The sequence below is a fragment of the Ictidomys tridecemlineatus genome, chromosome 3, assembly GCF_052094955.1.
Source record: "Ictidomys tridecemlineatus isolate mIctTri1 chromosome 3, mIctTri1.hap1, whole genome shotgun sequence".
Classification (NCBI taxonomy): Eukaryota; Metazoa; Chordata; class Mammalia; order Rodentia; family Sciuridae; genus Ictidomys; species Ictidomys tridecemlineatus.
The window spans coordinates 86741613-86760844 of record NC_135479.1 but is presented as its reverse complement, the minus strand read 5'-3'; the positions used below and the strand labels follow the sequence as shown (position 1 = coordinate 86760844).

At 49.1% G+C, this 19232-nt stretch overlaps 1 protein-coding gene across 1 annotated transcript in view; it reads right to left on the bottom strand.

Moving 5' to 3' along the window:
- Clstn2 (calsyntenin 2) overlaps window positions 1-19232 on the bottom strand; it is a 573808-nt gene that overhangs the window by 84681 nt on the left and 469895 nt on the right. Inside the window, exons 6-7 of the mRNA XM_021728308.3 lie at window positions 14020-14205; window positions 3806-4054 (exon numbers count right to left, since the gene is read on the bottom strand). Coding sequence (XP_021583983.2) covers window positions 3806-4054; window positions 14020-14205 — 435 coding nt within the window. The remainder of the gene's footprint in view (window positions 1-3805; window positions 4055-14019; window positions 14206-19232) is intronic.

The window sequence follows — 19232 nt, the reverse complement described above, 5'->3', positions numbered from 1 at the left end:
CAGGCTGCAGCAGACACAGTGCCCCATGTGCAGACACTGCTGTGTGTTCACCTGACCCTGTTCTCTTTGCACCTCAACACACAGTTAAACACATTCACAGCCTCCCCAGGGTTAGGTGGGGCAGTGGGACCAAGTTCTGGGAGGTCAAGAGTGATCTTCTGTCCTGGTCAATAAAACCCTTTTGCCTCATCTCTAATCTGGCTCTCTGATCTGTGGCTGAGCTTGGCAGCTTCAGAGGGTGGAAGGATGCCTGGTCTGAGAATGTCTGGAAGAAACAGAGCTTCCCTGCCCTCCAGGCCCACCTGTGACTAGACAAACGCACAAGGAAAACTGATAAGAGAGAGCCGGCCACTGGGAATGCTGTTTGTTGGTAGTGATAACAGTTGTTGCCGCCCCAACACCCAACATTTTCCTGCAATTAGCCTTTGCTGACTAATCAATTCTGTTGTGCAACTATTTATAAATTCCTTCATAGTGGGCCAGCATTAATAAGTTTTACTGATTGTACCAAACAGAAATTAATGCAATTTTCATGAAGGGCAATTCAACAATTTACATTAATAGCGTTCTTAATATTTATATTCTTTGATTTAGTAATTCAACTTCTGGTCAGGAAATCATCAGAAATGTCCAAAAGTTATATAGTAGAATGCTCTCTACAGGATTGTTTTATTTGCATTTGAGAGGAAAAATCTAAATACCCAACAAAAGGGAGCCAGAGAAATGAAGTATTATAAATCCACGTGACAGAGTCTTAAAACTGCCATGGAATTCATTCTGAAAGGAATATTCTATCACATAGAGAAGTGATCTGAATAGAGTTATATAAAGCAAACAGATAATAGTATCACATGTATTATAAAAATAGATTAAAAAGGTAAGGACATTGTACATGTAGAGAGAAATAAAGAGGTTTTTAACGAAATGTACTTCGTGTTATCAGAGTATTAGCGTTTTGTGGTTTGTATATCTTTATACTTTTCTGTCTTCTGCTATAAACATTTACAGCTGGGAAATTTTCTGATATGCAAAAGCCCTAATCAGGCTTTAATTTAGTGCAAATATTTTAATTTTTATTCAGGATAAAGATATATCTATAGAATTTCTTTTAAAAGGCAGAAGTTAAAAAAAAAAGTGTTCCCATTGTCTCTGTGCCAATCTTGAGCTTGTAAAGTATGGTTTTCTACTAAAAGTTGCAAAGCACCAGGTCTTGGCGATTGGGATGCTGACTCTCCTGTTGGCAGACTGTTTTGATGACCCGAGGCATCATTGTCTAATGATGCAGAGTTTCCAGTCTTGGCTGCCCAATAGCATCTCCTGAGATTCTGATGAATGGACCTAGGGTGGGACCCTGGCAACTACATATTTTTACAAGTGCAATAATTTATTCTAAAGAGATGGGCTGGGGATGTGGCTCAAGTGGTAGCATTCTCGCCTGGCATGTGCGGGGCGCTGGGTTCGATCCTCAGCACCACATTAAAAAAAATAAAATAAAGATGTTGTGTCCACCGAAAACTAAAAAACAAATATTAAAAAATTTCTCTCTCTCTCTCTCTCTCTCTCTCTCTCTCTCTCTCTCTCTCTCTCTGTCTCTCTCTCTCGTGCCTGTGGTGCACTTGTCTGCCCTTGGGCATGGGCTAAGAGTTCCCAAGTCCAAGCCTGCTGTTCTTGGATATTGGCAGCAGCATCCAAGTCCCATCACTCAACCTTCCAGATTCCAGTTGCTCCCTCTCTGAGCAGAAATATCTACATCTGTCTCCTCTGCCTCCCAGGGTTACCTGATACATCTCAACCATGATATGTGTGGCCACTGACCAAAGCTCAGCTGCTCTACGTCTGTCTACACAATCCTAGGCTGCCACTTCACTGTGGTTTGGGATCTAGGACCAAGATGGCAGTGAACCACCAGGTCCTGCGAGGGCCAGGCCACTAAACCTGGTCCCAGATCTCAGCGCTATCTCACACAGATCTGTGGAATCCTTCCTGCATGCACGTCCCAGAGCAAACCTGATGTTGGCACTGACCCCACCCACGTAGGCTTGTTTTGTGATGAGGGGAAATCACAGACCACTCCCTGTCACTTTCTACATCCAGAAAATGCATTAACTTGGCTGTAAAGATCAACGGAAACAGGGAATATGGAGGTTCTTGTAGCAGCATAAAGTGGAAAAAAATCCAGAAGTAGTCATAATAACAATAGTAACCATCATTAGCAACCCCAGGTAAACAAAGAGGCATTAATTATATTTCTGGGGCTGCAGAGTGATTTCATTCTTCATGTTTGTTTTTCCCATTTTACATGCGGGGAGACTGAGTGTTACAGTTAGACATGAGATGTCTCCCCAAACTTATGTGTGAGTCAATGCAAGAATTTTCAGAGGTGAAGAGAGATATAACCTAATCAGTGGATTAATCCACTGGTACAGATGAACTGGGTGGGAATTACAGGCAGATGGGGTGTGGCTGGAGGAGGTGGGTCACTCCTGAGCTGCTTTTTTCACTGCACCCTTTTACATGATGTTCTGTCTCATCTCTGGTCCAGAGCTACGGAGTCAGCCAACCATGGACTGGATCTCTGAAGCCGTGAACCTCTAACTTTTCTTTCTCTAAGTTGTCCTTGTCAGGTATTTGGTCACAGTGACTCAAAAGCTGACTAAAAACACTGAGGCTCAGAGAGATTAGCAACTCCTCAAAGGTTAAACCTGAAGGGGTGGAACTTAAGCTGTCCAAAAGTAGAGGCTGTGTGCTGGCCATTTTTCTATGTTGTCTTCTTACTGTTACATCCGACATGGTTTTTACTTATTTGGGGCATTTGAACAAAAGTTGCATTTGAATGGGAAGCGGTAATTATCAGTAAAGACAGAGTAATATATTTTGCATAAGATCTCAGAATATCTGTGCCTGTGTGTACCTGTGCGTACATGTGTGTGTGCATGGGGACTTTAGTGACGAGAGCATGGGCCATGGCTTTGGTTGGGTCTAAGCTGTCATTCCATTACTGATGCTTGCTTGCTGTGTGACTATCTGGGACAAGCTGCTGAACTTCTCAGGGATGTGTACTTATCATTCAGATGGGAAAAGCAATAGTGCTATTATAAAATTTATATAAAATTATGAAAAGGAGTCAGAAACGGTTTAACTAGTAAGAGCCAACGCCAATCACAAGTCCTGTGTGCCAGCCACTGTTCTAAGCACTCCATGTGTATTAATTTACTTAACCCTCATACAAACCCTACAAGGGAGGTGACACTGTAATGCCCATTAGATAGACTGGGAAAACGAGGCACAGAGAGGCTTAACCACTTGCCTGAGGTCACATAGCTACTAAGAGGCAGAGTGATTTTAACCACCAACCTGTGACCTGTCTTGCTCAGGTGAAGCTTCCTAAATGCCTAAGAAATGTGAGCTACCATTATTATCAGTGCCAGTGATTTTCAAATGACTACTTTAAGTTGCAGGACCCTTTTATTCAAAAGAAGTCCTTTGGGAGTCTTTAGGTACTAAAGGTGGAGCTTCTTGTTTGAAGTCACGATGAGGATTCCTCCCTGACCTCACGCAGAGCCACCCTAAGGCACCTCTGGGGATGCTGGAGTTCTGAGGAACCCAGTTGGGAGACCACTGGTTCCAGCTTTGCATTCCTGGTGTACCTGTACCTTCTCCCCTTTCCTACTCCCAGTTCACCCCAATCCCAGTAAACCACAGCCAGAAAACCAGAATGCATTCCCAGGGCCCCATCCCACACTCTTCTCCCTTCCCCCATGACCACGTCTGTGCCCAGACACTGGGCTGGGCTAGAGTGACCCACCGGTTTTGTCTGAGTTGCAGAGGATGGTCTCCTTCTCGGCTCTCACGCCAGGGCTGGGGCCGTGCTTCATCCACATGGTGATGGTGAACTGGTCCGTCAGGTTCTTGGGCACAATCCCATCTGGGATCTTGGCACCCTGCCTGCCGTCAAACTTGAAGATCATCTCACTGCTGTCCACCAGCAGTCCTGCTGTCCAGTTGGTGGCAGCACTGGGGGACGGTAGGAGGTCAATGATGCCCGAGGAGGCTCCTGCAGGGCGGGGTGGGGGGTGGGGTGGACAGAAAGCACAAAGGGTCAGTCCTCAGGGGTTGGGCAGCTTCACCTTCTGTTTTTCTGCTCCTGGGTCAGGTCTGTGCCTAGACCTGAGCTCGGTGACTTGGGAACAGAAATGTCCAAGGCCATCCCCATCCCTGGGGAGGTAGCAGTCACTTTGGCATCAGACGTAAGTGATGGCAGTGGCCAGGTGGGGTGCAATCCAACCATCCATCCATCCATCCATCCATCCATCCATCCATCCATCCATTAACCCATCTGCTGTTTCTTGAGCACTAACTATGTGCCAAGAAACATAGTTAGGTGCTGGTGGCTCAAAGGTGCATCAGACACAGTCCCTGACCTACAGGAGCTCAGAGCCCACACATTGACCCAGCATGATCCACACTGTGACTGGGGAGAGTTCCAGGGCCTGATCCCCTGAGAAGCAGTGTGAACCCCTTTATTCTCAGTATGCTTTTTTATTATTATTATTATCACTCATTGAGGTCAAATGGTACAGTGGTTGAAAACATGAGCTCTGAAGCCAGTAAAGCTTGAATTTGACACTTGGCAGCATGATGTGCCAACTCTGTGACAGAGAGCAAGTCACCTGACCTCTCTGCCTCTATCTTTCCTCTCCCCATTGTGTTTGGGGACTGGATGAGATAATGCACCAGAGCTTGGAGCAGCATGCTCGCCACATGGTGAGTGTCAGCTATGACTTTATCACCAGCTCCACTATTATTTCTGCCACCACTAGTATTCCGGGCTGAGGCCAGGGGATGCTGAGAGCCATAGCCAAGTAGGAATGACGCATGGCATTTTTGGTTGAAAGGTGATGCTAGCAAGCCATTGAGATGATAAAGATTATGTTAAGATGTGCATTCAATTGGAGATTAGACCCCTGCTGTCCTCCTCAGCCTGCTACTTTGGAGCTCTCCCGGGACTCCCAGAGAGTTCCCATTGGTTGGGGAAGTGCCGTAGGAGGGATTTCCGGAGGAGGGATCTCCTGTTGGTGTGGTGTGCCCCAGGAGAAGGCCACGTGAGGAGCATTCGTGGGAGTTTTGGAAATGAAGTTTGTTCCTGCTTGAGTGGCTCGTGATTTTGTGCCCAGCCAGACTGCGGCAAGGGGACATAAGCCGAGCAGTGACAAATAGTGGAAAGATGAGCTTTCAGTGAGAATCACAGGTCAGCTCAGTGGAGTGAGGGCTGAGGTAAGAGGGCGAGGCTGCACTGGGGGAGAAGAGGGGACTGTCCCCCTGGGTGGAGCCCCACTCAGTTTCCCAAAAGGCTCAGATGCAGAGTGCTCTGCATCCTTCTGTCCATACAGAGGCAGGGCCTCAGCCACTCAGGGAAGACGGAGGCCAGGAGCTCCTTGCTGTGTTCAACTAATAAGAACTGGGGCGTCTAAGGCCCAGAGTGTAGGGGCTGCCACCCAGCACCACACTGCGGTCAGTCATAAACTTGGATGAAAGCTGACTGTGGGCACCTGCTGCTGGTCAGCATCATGGAGTTTTGACTTCTGTACAGCAGAGCCTCGTCTCACCTAGGTGTGGGTTTCGAGGTCAGCTATCACAGACAATCTCCCACAGTTAAGATGGCCCCTGAAAACCCTCAGGAAGGTGCCATATTGGAACCAGAAGACTTCTTTAAAAGGTTCAGCAGAGCCAGCTTCCCTGCAGGCTAGGAGCAGATCACCCGCTCATAGCCTTGGAAGGCTGCTCTATGTGCAAAATCTGCCTCCTGGGAGCCCAGATGCTCTGAACTGCTGAGTCTGAGAAGGCGGGAGATGCCTGATTTGTGCTCAGCAAGGGAAGTGTGGGCAGTAGGGACACCATCTACATGGGTATTACCCAGGGGTCTCGCTTATCCTGTCTCAGAGGCATAGTAGCCCTCAGTTACTCCTGACTGCCCACCTTCCCACCTGGTGCCCCCATGAGATGCTCTGGATAGTCACCCGATGTTCAGATGACCTGACATCAGTTTGACATCAGGATTTCCAGTATGAAGACAGCTAGTGACTGGGGAACACATCGTGTCTGTTGGTTCCTGAAGTTTGGGGTGGCCATGGAGATGTGGGCTGACTGCTCAGGGCTCCCTACAGCTAGCTCAGGCCAAGGATGCCACACAGTGGGGTACAGCCCAGGGCACAGATGAGCACATGGTGCTGATGGAGGCTGGCTCTGCCATCCACGCAGCAGCCAGGACTCCACACTGGGGGTCTGGAGGAGGGCTCAGCAGGACTTGAAACGCCCCCACATGAGGTCCTTCTTTTGGCTCTGCTGTCCCTGTAGAATTCACACTGCACTTGGCACCTCAGACTAGGGGAGGGATCAGTTGAAAATTCAGGACTGGTTTGGGGTGACGTGAAAGAAAGTTTGGTGATAGAATAACCCAAGCCCTGGATGGTGACATTCTATACATGTAGCTGATTTACAAGACTTTACTTTTTATTGTTTTTGCAGTTATGAAATTGTTATTTTCCTTGCATTTTTTTTTGATGGCACTGAGTGGCGTCAGACCTGATTTAGTTAAGTACTTTACATGGTCCTTCTTAGTTACCTGTCTGTAGTGAATACTACCAGGAGTCCTGTTTACAGATAAGAAGCCCCAGGCTGAGCAAGCCCAGGACTGCACTCAGCTAGTGAGGGGCTCCATCAGCATGGTTAGCTCCAAAGCCCAGGCTCCCCACTGGACCACCTCAGTGAACCTGGAGGAAGATCGTGTAACCACCTGGGAATTTTGCAAATATGGACACTGAGCCCCAAAGAAGGGAAAATGACTGAACCAAGATCGCACAGCAGCACTGCTGGCTGGGGGCAGGTGCAGCGCTCAGAAACACGGGCAAGGGTCTTTCTACCACACTTCGGTGTCCATGGGGCCATCTGGTTGGCCTGCACAGCATAGCCCTGTGCCACAGGACCCTCCCGCTCACACAGGTGGCTGATGCCACAGAGAGGCTTATTGAGGACAACATGTATCCTGGCAAGGACATTGATGTGGAATCCCTGTCTTCCCTGTGGAGGGGGAGTGACAGGCCACCCTCTCTGTCTTGTAGATGTTGCCTGCAGAGAGCATGAAGCCGTGTTTAACCAGATGGTACAAACTTCCACAAATGTAACAGATTGCCTTTCATCTCTTGGTGCACTTAAACAAACAGAGAAAGATTTACTTTCTCCCGAGTTCTTCTGTCTCTTCTCCCCACAGGATCCCACGGAGAGCAGAACAGGGTGCATAGTGGATATCTCACTAGCAGTGATGATGCACATCATCTTAACACCAGAGTGCATTTAAGATGTTCCTTTGGAATCCTCCAGAGGTGAGGTCTGATGCCAGCTCCCTGGGCCATTCGGAGTTGGGGAAGCCACTCTGAGATAGGGGTAAAAGAGGCACACTATGGTATAAGAATTAAAATAGGGCCAGGGGATGGTGGTCAGTTTCTGAATCTAGTTTATGGGTTTGCATTCTGCTCTGGGTGTCCTTGGTGTGAGCAGACAGCATTCCTGGCACTTCAAAGTGGGCCTGTCACAAGGGTGATGGGCACAGAGTCCTCTGGGTCTACCACAGGAAGTTGGAGGGGGGTGATGGAAGTGCGAGGGCTTTAGGGAGATGAGCCACTATGAACAAGGAACCATTCTGTGCAGTATTCTGGACAAGACACAAGCGAGCATGGTGGCTGCACCATACAGACCTCATGTCATTTCAATAAATGCTGACATCATGCTCAAGCTGCGTCAAGGGCATCCATGAGCCAGACCAGGGATTCTACCTCCAGGGACCCAGTAAGCCTTTCCCTTTCTAGAAAGTGCCCCTAGCCAGCAGTGTTGCTATGTGATCTTGGTTCAGTCATTTTCCCTTCTTTGGGCCTCAGTTTCCATATTTGCAAAATTCCCAGGGGGTGATATGATCTCCCTCCAGGTTCACCGAGGTGGTCCAGTGGGTGGTCCAGTCAAGTGGAAGAGAGTCTCAGGGGACACCAGGGAGGAACTCTACAGGTGTCTGACGGACCACCAGGGCTGTCTAGCGGGGGAACACATCTGTATGCAACACACTCTCTGACCCCGGATTTCAGCTCAGCCATAGGACTGAAACGTGAGTGCAGGTGATATATGTCATATCAAGGCAGAAGCCCCAAGAGACAGGCATGGTTCACCTATTTTTACATCTGCATGGACATGAACAGTGTTCTAGGTACCAGCTGTTTCATTAACCTGGGTCCAGGTGGGAAACCACATGGAACAGAGTCTCAGCCAATCCAAGGACATGGGATAGGAAAGATAAACCTTTGTCATTTTAAGACAGTGAGACTGCGAGGCCATTTGTTACTGCAGGAAAACCTGTCCTTGCCTGACTCACAATTCATGTAAATAACGGAAACCAACAGTTATGATTCCATTTCCCGACCTGGGTACCTGAGAGCCAGACATGGAGGACTTCTTCCTGATGTCTGTAGGAACTGACACCCCATTGAGTCTACAGTTAGATATCATTCTATGTTATGGTTCAGATACGAGGCGTCATCCCAAAGTTCTGTGTTAATGCAAGAATGTTTGGGGTCAATGATTGGATTATGAGAGCTGTCCATCCTACTTTGAATGGACTGACTGGCTGGTCACTGTAGGCAGGTGGGTGGGACGGGAGGAGGTGAGACCCTGGGAGTGTGCCCTGGAAGGGTGCCCCTTCTCTAGGGCCCTTCCCTGCCACTCTCTGCTTCTGGCTGCCATTGTTAGGTAGGTTAGTCGGTCATGAGCAGGTGGGCAGGGGAAAGACAGGTTAAAGCAGTAACTTATAAAAAGATATTATGAAGTGAAATCTATGAGTCACGAACCATAGGGAATCCTTTTGGGCAAACAGGCATCTGGAGAAATCAAAGTGAAATGCCTAACCTTCCCCAAGCCATATGTAATTACAATTTCTCAAAAGAATCTTTCCTTAAAAATCATAAGAAACTTTATCAGTCAGCCAAGCACCCAGAAGGTGGGGCCTCATATGTCAAAACCTCCCCCCACCACAGTTAATGGCTTCCCTTTAAGAAACTTGTTTCAAGATCCTATCACACTACCATGCATCAGTCTCCTCTCTTATCACCAAAAGTATGTCAACCACCCGATCACCCTTTGCGACTACATCAGGACACTCACAAAGAAAGTTTGCTGAGAACTATTCAAAAGTAATAAACAATCAAGGGAAATGAAACAAGAACAAAGAGATCCTAATGTTCAAAATCCTAACTTGGTAAGGGCCATGTAGTCCTAGCTTAAAGTGACCCATCCGTTTTCTGTCCTGGGTGCCTTCCTTTCCATCTTTTTAAATAAACTTCTGTCCACACTTGATGCAACTTGCTTAACGTCATTCCCTGCATGACGCCAAGAATTCAGGGAGGGATCCCCATGACCACCTTGGTTCTAATACAAATCTCCTCTGTAACACCTTGTCCTGGGCAGCTTTCCTCCCCACGCCCTTCCCCATGACGTGCTGCTTTATCTTGGGCCCAGAGCAATGGACTCAGCTCATCACAGACCGAACCTCTGGAATCATGAGCCCAGATTAAACTTTTCCTTCTGTAAGTTGTCCTTTTAAGATATTCTGAAAACATCTGACAAGGTAATGAAAAGCTGACCTGTTCGACCTCTAGAATCCTAGACAAGATGGGTCCTTCCAGGGACTTGGAAGAGAAACCTGGATTTCTAAGTGAAGCCAGCTGGGCTTTGGATGAGGTGTGGCCAGCCATGGGGCTAGGCCATGGATATCTACCTATCAGCTTGGACAAGGCCACTACAGACACTGCAAGTGATATGGGAGCTGCTTCAATGACCCCCAGGAAATCAGAGGCCACTGCTCACCACCATCATTCAGGAGTCAGTGTGCGCCACTCTTTGCGATGTGTGATTAGGGATTTAATCTGATTCCCAACTGCTGTTCCCCAGTTCTCCTTGTCTTGGAGAAACCCCTGATGGCTTCTTCTTGGAGCTGAGCTATTCTGAGCGTACTAAAGTTTCTAGTGCTGATTCTTGATGAGAACAATTTCTGTTAAGCTGAAAGGTGTATGTAGTAGGAAACCAGGGACTTTCATAGCTCCCAGAGAACTGCCTTGTAACTTTTAAACATACCTGTCTTCCCCAGGAGACTGAATTTTTAGGTAGTTGTATTAATAACTGTATTATTTCAAGAATTAGCACAGCATTTGTAGGGATAACAAATATTTGTGGGATTAATAAATATATGAATGAATGAATGAATGAATCCTCCATGAATATCTCTGGGCTCAAAAGTGTCCCAGTCCTAAGACTGACAGGTCTGGTCACCTGCGCTGCTCCAACATATGAAGAGTTGATTTGAATAGCATGTTCCCAGTCTGCAGCCTTTCTTTCAGCAGGACCTGTCCTGGGAATTCTTGACTTGCAAACAAAGCAGCTGTCCCTGTCATTGTATGCAGTAGGTACTGGCCAGCTGCCAGGAGTCCAGCGGTCCCCTCGAGGGACAGCCCCTGACCTCTGTGCTACCCTGGGTATAAGCATCACAAAGTCCTTTTCTATTTTCTGAAATAAGTAGTGACATGGGGTCACTGAAGTGGGCTGTCCGTGAGCTGTTGTTAATGCCAAACTTAATTCATCCCAGAGGTCTCGCTAATGGCTTCTACATTCAATTCATCTTCAAGTTCACGCTCAAGTTTGCCTCTGGAAAGTCTGGTACTGAGGCAGGGGGTCCCTCACCTGAATCCCTGAATTTGAAAATAGTGTAAATGGTTGGCCAACTTCTTCTAGAAGCCTTGCTCTGAGTAAAGCCAGGGTGGCGGAACATTGTGAGGCTAAGACTGCCTCACATAGGGAACACCGTTTCAGGGCCTTCCAGAGCTTTTGTCCAAGACAGAAGGGAAGTGTCTCCATTAACACATCTCAGGGAGCAGCACGCCTGACATCTGGTGTTTTTCAAGTGCTGCTGCCTCTGCTCAGGTACTTCTGACAGCAGGCCTGATGTTGGCTGCCGCTGGCTTCCCCTTAAACGGGAACATCTCACTACCCCTCGTGGAGCTGATGCTGCAGGAGGAGGAGGCAGGTGGGCAAGGGCCAGACTTCCACGAGGACCAGTGGGGAAGCATAGTTGGCTAGGCCTCTGCAGAGGGCGGTGGGCAGCACCCTCATCCAGTTAGAGGCTCACACAGGGCCTGCTTAGATTCCTTCTTGCTCAGTCCTGGCAGCTAATCAATCATTGGATCTTGCTGATTTTGCCTCTTAAACCTGTCTTAGATTCATCCCCGTAGCCACTCCCCTGGTTCAGAACTCATTAACTCTTGCTTAGGCTATGGCAATAATATCCTAATTGGTCTCCCTGTTTCCCTCCAAAGTCAATAAAGATTGTAGAATGAAAGCTGCACCAATGCACAGATTTGAAGTGACCTGGCAGCTCTCTAGTTGGGAAGCACAGCAAGAAGCCTATCTCTGGCCCACTGAAAACACACAGAGCTTACCCCAGAGCTCATTTTGACCTCCACTAGACAGGGACTGCTGCCCAACCGGGGTCTCAGGAGGGATCCAGCCTGTATCCTCCTTGGAGTTCAGAGACAGCCTTTGCTTTTGATCTTTTCCCTGAACTCTCCCCCAGTGCAATCAAGAGTCAGGCTTCTGTCAGGCACGGTGGTGCACGCCTGTAATCCCAGCAGCTCTGGAGGCCGAGGCAGAAGGATCATGAGTTCAAAGCCAGCCTCAGCAAAAGCGAGGTGCTAAGCAACTCAGTGAGACACTGTCTCTAAATAAAAATACAAAATAGGGCTGGGGATGTGGCTCAGTGGCTTAGTGCCCATGAGTTCAATTCCCAGTACCAAAAAAAAAAAAAAAAAAAAGAGTCAAACTTCTGATGGGAGGCAGGATTGGTCTGGCCACCCAGGTTACTGGGACAGTTTCCCATATGTGTGGTGGGCAGTGCCAGGGGTAAGGTCACCAGAGAGAGATAGACCTCTGTCATTCAAAGGCAGTTCCCAGCATCAGATGAAGCTGCACTTGTGGGGAGCGCCTGCTTGGCCCAGGTATCCTGCCCTCCTGCACGGTGACACTGGCAGCCCAGATGGAAGAAGCTGTGTTAACACACCGCGTACAGGTTTGCTCTGAAGTTCCTCCTTCTCGCCCTCCATATCTCCCATCTCTTGCCAGCAATGTTCGAAATCAATTCTGCCCTTGGGCCCCTCTGGTCTTTAGCAACAGATTCCATCATCTCCTTCTCGCCTGGAGGAGTTGAGGAAATGACTCCAACCCAGGGAGCCTCAAGGTCCAGTTGACTGATAATCCAGGTACACGGGGAGTCAAATGGGACATTGGTTCAAAGCAACATGTCACTTTGATGGCTTCTGCACACACAGAGGGAAGGAGAGGCTGGGGCCAGTTTCCTGCATATTGCCAGAGTGGTTGGGAACACTGGAGTTGAAGTGTCCCCCAACCCTGTGTTGTTCCAGAGGGGTCTACATTCCCACTCGCCTTCCCTTCCAGCCTGGTGACATGAGGAAGGGACATGGTGATGCCCAAGCAGGATGTATTTCAGTTCTAAAATTTGCACTTGGCTCTTTGGGCAGAAGAGTTGAGGTAAAGATGTGTGTGTGTGTGTGTGTGTGTGTGTGTGTGTGTGTGTGTTCCTGCAATGTCAAAGAAGGAAAACTGTCCCCCCTAGTAGTGGGGGGCTCCTGGGGAGTGGCAGCTACACTGGGTGTTCCAGAGCCACCCTTTCCTCTTGAAGAGGTGCTAACCCCTCCTAACACGGGCCCTGTGTGGGAGCAAGCCTTTCCCAGCTCCCACAGAGTGGTGTAAAAGTCCAAGACTAGGCCCTGGATTTTCTTGGAAAGAACAAGGACCCAATGAACTGCAGGTAGGGGCGGGGTGAGGGGGCCCACCAACCCATGAACAGTCTGACTGTCCGCACCTCAGGGGTGCTCATCCTCTCCTCCCCCAGGCTCACTGGAGAGTTATGTTCTGGCTCCAGGGTTGGCCGTGATGGATGCAGAGCTAAAGACCCCACCATCCAGACAGACCTACCTTCAAATCGTGCTACTTGCTACCTGTGTGAACTTGAACGAGTCATTCTCACATTCTGGGGCCTCAATTTTTTCATCTCTAAAGCTGAGTGAAAGACATTCTCCCCAAAGAGAAGATGGGAACTAAATTAAGAAAATGCACATGGAGAGTCTGGCAGAGTGCACACAGTAGATGTGTGTACTACTAGGCTACAAAGTTACAAAACTACAAAGCTAGGCTTCCTCCTTTCACAGAAACCCCTCATTAGTCTGGTTTCCCAGCTGCAGGCCTACCTCCTTTCTTGTAGCTCCCTCTCTCAGCCCACTGACCGCAAGTCCTCTCTTGGCCATATGTGGATATCTCCATTAGCCCACCTCAGCCCACCCAAAGCTCCTCTCTGCTGGGCAGGGCCTAGTTTGATGGGCAGGGGACCTGAGCCATTGCTTAGTTTATGCACCTGGTTTAATGCTTTGCTGTTGAAAATTCTTAATCATCTTTGAACAAGGGTCTGTGTCTTCATTTGCACTGGGTCTTCCAAATCATGTAGCTGGCCCTATGGAGAGAGCCATGCCCTGCCCAGGTTCTTGATACCACTGGTTCTTACTGGCCCTCTATAAACCAGCAGAGCAAGAGAGCCTGGGTGTCCTTACACTCTGCACCAGGGGCTTTGAAACACATTGGGCCATTTCATCTCTGTCTTCCTAATCAAGAACAGAGGCTTTGCCAGGCTACTTGTCCGAGGCCACACAACTGGCAAGTAGAGCCTGAATCAGTTGCGTCAGATGCCAAAAGAGATGCCCTTCTGATCCTCCACCAAAGCAAAGATCCATCTATGAGCTACAAATATGGATGGCGCGAGGGTAGGCTGAGAATTTTCTAGTTTAATAACATAGGCCTTTGTTTGCATATATCATTTAAACACACGATCAATTTAATAAATTCCCAGGGGGGAAAACCTACCACAGAGTTTCTGAAGAGATTTCTCAGAATAGGTCTCCCGGTCACAGCCCTTGCCAATGTAATTGGTCTGCAGCTCCGTGGTGACCTGGAGGGAGGACACGGCACCGTCACACGTCTCCAGGTGGATGCTGGGGAACAAGGGCACGCTCCCCGAGCCAGGCTGGTACTCGATCCTTTTGGTCCAGTCTGAATAAACAGAAGCAGGATGAAAAGTCAATCAGGTATGGCGAGTCTTGCTGAAACACTTGTTTGGAAGATGCGAATCTGTTCCAATAAATGAATTGTCTCAACCAACATATTGAGAAGCCGTCTGAAGATAATGGGAATTTCACATTTGGTGATGCAACGTCTGCCCCCTGAGAAATATCAGGCGAATATAGAAAATTGCACCCAGCTGAACGGAGCCACAGAGAAATAGAACACACACACACACACACACACACACACACACACACACAACCATGCACACCACAAACACAGCCAGCTTCCTACTTCACCATGTGACATGGGAAAAACAGAAGGAGCCATCACACTCAAAAACGACACCTTGGGATGCATCAAAAAGGGAGAGAGAAAAAACATGACCACCTTTTTACACAGGCACTATGCCAGATATGACATCGGACCTTGAAGAGATCTGACATTGGTGGTGGGAGGGATGTGGGAAGGGGTGCAGCTGGGGTGACATTGTGAAGAGGCAGAAGGAGAATCTCAGAAACAGGTGGGAAGTTGTTTTTTTTTTTTAAGAGAGAGAGAGAATTTTTAAATATTTATTTTTAGTTTTTGGTGGACACAACATCTTTATTTTATTTTTATGTGGTGCTGAGGATGGAACCCAGCGCCCCACACATGCCAGGTGAGCGTGCTACCGCTTGAGCCACATCCCCAGCCCCAAATGGGAAGTTGTAATGGCAGGTGTGCACGGGTCCACTCCCACCAGCAAAGTCTGTTCAAGGTCAAGTGCCATACTCATGCAGTATTGTATAAAACTGTGCTCACGCTTTCTTTTTGACTCTTTTATATGTCACTGGTGACATTTGTGAGTTCTGTGCCTCTCACCCTATTTTGCCCTCACATGGTGATTTTTAAGAATGCCTATGTCTTGTTTCAAAGCGAAAGAGGACATGGTCACTCCAGGATTGTAGGAGATCGTGAGGCAGGGGGCAAGGATTCTCTAGCATTCGGGACTGTGACTTGCTGAAGGACGGCCAATGATCTTATCATTGCTTTAAAGTGAAAAAATAATTGGGAGACGATAAAGCATTGGAGAGAGAAAAAAAAATCACAACCAAAATGGTGCCACAAGTGAACGGAGCAATCAACACAAATAAACAGGAAGCGTGAGCTCACACTGAAAGTGACTGATACATTGTAGCATCGAGTCGAAGTCAGAGCCCATTGGAGGTGATGCTGGCAGAGACTGATAATAGGTGTCTGCTGACAACCTTGAGCATCCCGCATGCTGCAAGGACACTGTCTGAGAGGCTGTGCAACCGTCCTCAGCCACACTTGTGTGAGTGAGTGAGAGGAATCGTGGAGGAAGGGGTGCTATCCATTTGCAAGTCCCAAATGTTGGTCACATAGGATCTGATTAGACGGTACCCTTTGGCTTGGGTAGAAATGAAAATCTACAAAATGTCTTGCTCTCACCCATGAGAAGCCCATGAAGTCCTGTATTTGTGAGACTCTGGTGTTTCATCTGCAGCCACTAGCATCCGTATAAGTCCCCAGTGGGATACTGGTCACCATCATGGTGATAAGACTGGGCTGAGGGAAGGGCCACTTGGCTTCATTCTTTCAGCAGCCGCGTGTGTGGGATTTCCGTGTGCCAGGCTCTGGGGCACCAAGGTAAGGGGAGTGAACAGGTCAGGAGCCAGGGGAGGAGCAGGTGGTGAAGAAGCCTGTGCTGTCCCGTCAGAGAGGAGCCGGGGCTGTGGGACAGGGCAGAGAGGGGCTCCTTTGGATCCAGAGCTCCCAGCTGAGCTGACGCCCAAATGCCAAGGATGCCTGTGGCCTGGAGGTCTCAGGAAAGCAGGCTACAAGCTGAGGCAGCCAGGAAGGTGGCTTGACTCTGTAATGTCACAATGTCCTTGGAGCAGATCACTGGAGGGTCCCAAGTCTCAGAAATGTCCTTGGTAAAATAAGGACCCTAGCACTGACCTCTCAGGGTCATGGTGAGGATAGTGTGTGACAATGTGTATTTGGCACATAGTAGGGCTCTGAGCATAGTAGGGTCCCAGTAAGGAAGGGGGCGATGCCTCTCTGGGCCACAACCTCGCCATGTTCCGCTTGACTGCAATCTGGGTGTAGCCCTTAGCACCCTTCCGGGTTTCTCTAGCATGCCATGAGCAGTCAGGGGTTCATCCCCAGGGATTTACACTGAGGGGCGTATGGGCGAGAGGAACTGCGCGTGAATGAGGGAGGACACGCCTGCCTGTGGGCCCAGGGGCCGCGTGCCATCACCCTCTAGAGGAGGAGATCCTGGAGTCACTACAGCCCATGCTCCACAGGCCCCAGGTTCAATCCTCAGGCTGAACCTCTAGAGCAAACAAGGGGCTTCTTATCGGGCACACGTGAATGTCACGGCATGGTGAGAGGTCCACGCTCGCCAGGCATGTAGTGCCCTAGGATGTGTTGGTCTGTCTTCTGCCACTGTGACCTAAGTACCCGACAGAAGGGGTTGAGAGGAGGAAAAGTTTGTTTTGGCTCATAGCATCAGAGGTTCAGTCCCAGGTCGGGCGACTCCATTGCTCTGGGTCTAAGAGCATCATGGCAGAAGGGCGAGGTGGAGGGAGGCCGTCCCTTCCACCGAGGCCAGGGAGCAGAGAAGCAATGGGAAGGGGCTGCCGGGAAGATGCCCCCAGGGACCCACTCCTCCAGCCGCACCCCACCTGCCTGCAGTGACCACCCTGTCCACTCAAGCTCAGATGGACCCATGAGGTTACAGCTCTCGTAATCCAATCTTTTACCCCTGAGTTTCCCTGCATTAACGCAGGGGCTTTGGGGGGACACCTCATATCCAAAGCATAGCAAAGCTGTCATGCCACAGTGGTGTGGTCACACTGCTGCTGCTTCAAGGACTTCCTTCCTATCTCCTTCCCATTTGCCACCTCCCGGCACGCAGCCTTTACGGAGGTCTCCAGTCTAGGTGGATGCCCTCCTCTGTGCCCCCACAGCCTCCTTAACACTAGACTGAAGCATTTCACCCCAAGCTTCATGTGGCTCTGAATGCCCACCGTGCCCCGCGGTGCCTGGCACGGAACCTGCCCTCACTGTCTGGTGAGGAGAGTGTGAATGAATGGTTCCTCCCCTTAGGAACCGTGAACCTTTTAAATCAGGGGTTGTGTGGTTTGGTTGAGCCTCCACATCGACATCAGAGTTCAGGGAATAGTTGCCAGGTGGATCTGGGGAGCCCCAGACTCCGAATCTTCCTGAGCCACAGTTCTTCTTGGGCCACAAGCAGAATCCAGGCCCTGTTGGCAGATTCTCTGGAACGACCCACCCTCACAGCACCACAGTACCTGCTTGGTTCTCTGAGTTTCGGCAAGGCAATTAGTTGTTCCCAAACTGATGGGGGAGGAATCTGCTTCTCAATAATAAGAACTCAATGTTGAAGGGGAAGCCTGTGCTCCTGCCCTCTCTCCTCTCTCCCAGGTGGGACTCTCCCTTTCTTTAGAGATGTTAATTACAAAGTGGAGAAAGTGGATTCCTGTCTGAGGCTTGGTGTGAGGCACCCCCTTCTCCAGGGTCCCCCACTTCTCTTAGGTGGTTGTCACTGCTGAGAAAATCCACCTCAAGTCTCCTTCTGGAGGAGTGGGGAGTGTTTCCACCCTCGGGCCACTCCTGCCTGGGAGGAATCAGGTACAGGAGAGCTTAAGGAACATCACAAGGCCAGAGGCTTTGTGGGCCTCAGGAGGCGTGTTCTGGAGGGTTCTGAGGAGCAGGCAGAATTGCGGCTACATAGTAACAGAAATGGACCAGGCTTGGTGAGCACTGCGTCCTGGGGAGGAGAGAGTTCCCACAAACGCCTTCCACTTTTCCAGAAGGAGCTGGGGTGGGGATTAAGAGAGAAGAGGGTAAACCATCAAATCCAGCCTTTGCCAATTACCTCCCTCTTCCTCCTGGATTCCTGGAGAGTAGGCGGTGGGCAGCGGCATCTGAACTGCACAATGATGGCAGGGCTGGGGGCTGGTGGGACTTGCCGGAGGCCACTGGGCCTTCTTACAACAGACCTTCCAGCAGTGGTGGGGGAGGGGGGGGTTGTCAGACCTGAGAACAAGTTTTAATTTTTACAAGTTTATTTTTGAATACTCGTTTTTTGCTGATTTTTTTTTTAATATTTATTTTTTAGTTTTCGGCGGACACAACATCTTTGTTGGTATGTGGTGCTGAGGATCGAACCTGGGCTGCACACATGCCAGGCGAGCGCACTACCGTTTGAGCCACATCCCCAGCCCTTTATGCTGATTTTTAAAAAGAGATGATCCTGATGTTGGCAAAGGCGGGCAGGAGTGGGGGCTGGGCTGCTGGTCTCTGCACGCCTGGCCTTGAGGGCAGTCAGTGGGGGCTGGGGGTTCGCTTCACACTGAGGACTGGAGAGCTTGGAACTTGAATCTCCTCTCTCCTGATGTGATCAGGTGGACTTGGCAAGGCCACTGCCAACTGATAGTCTCATCTGTGGATTTGGGACATTATTTTTACTTCTGGGCTGGTGGGGTTTTTTTTGTTTTTGTTTTTGTTTTGTACCTGGGATTGAACCCAGGGGTGCTTAACCATGGAGTCATACCCCCAGTCTTTTTATTTTTTTTTTTTTTTATTTTTTTTTTTTTTGAGACAGGGTCTTAAGTTGCTTAGAGGCCTCACTAAGTTGCTGAGGCTGGCCTCGAACTTGCAATCCTCCTGCCTCAGCCTCCTGAGCTGCTGGGATTATAGGCGCGTACCACCAAACCTGGCTGGTGGGAAGTCTTAAAGGAAACAATGTAGACTAAGGGCCCAACCCAGAGACGGGCTCCAGGAAGGACCATCCTGCTTCTTGACCTGCAGGCATCCCAAACATCTCTGAGCTATATTCTGCTTAGAAAGAAAATCTTTCCAATTTATAAAGGGCCTGGAGACTCGTTTATGAATTGTGGTTCAATTTTTTTCTTAAGTGAACAGAGAGGAAGCAGACGGCCTGCTGTTTTAATAATCAGGCCTAAATTACCCCGTAAGTA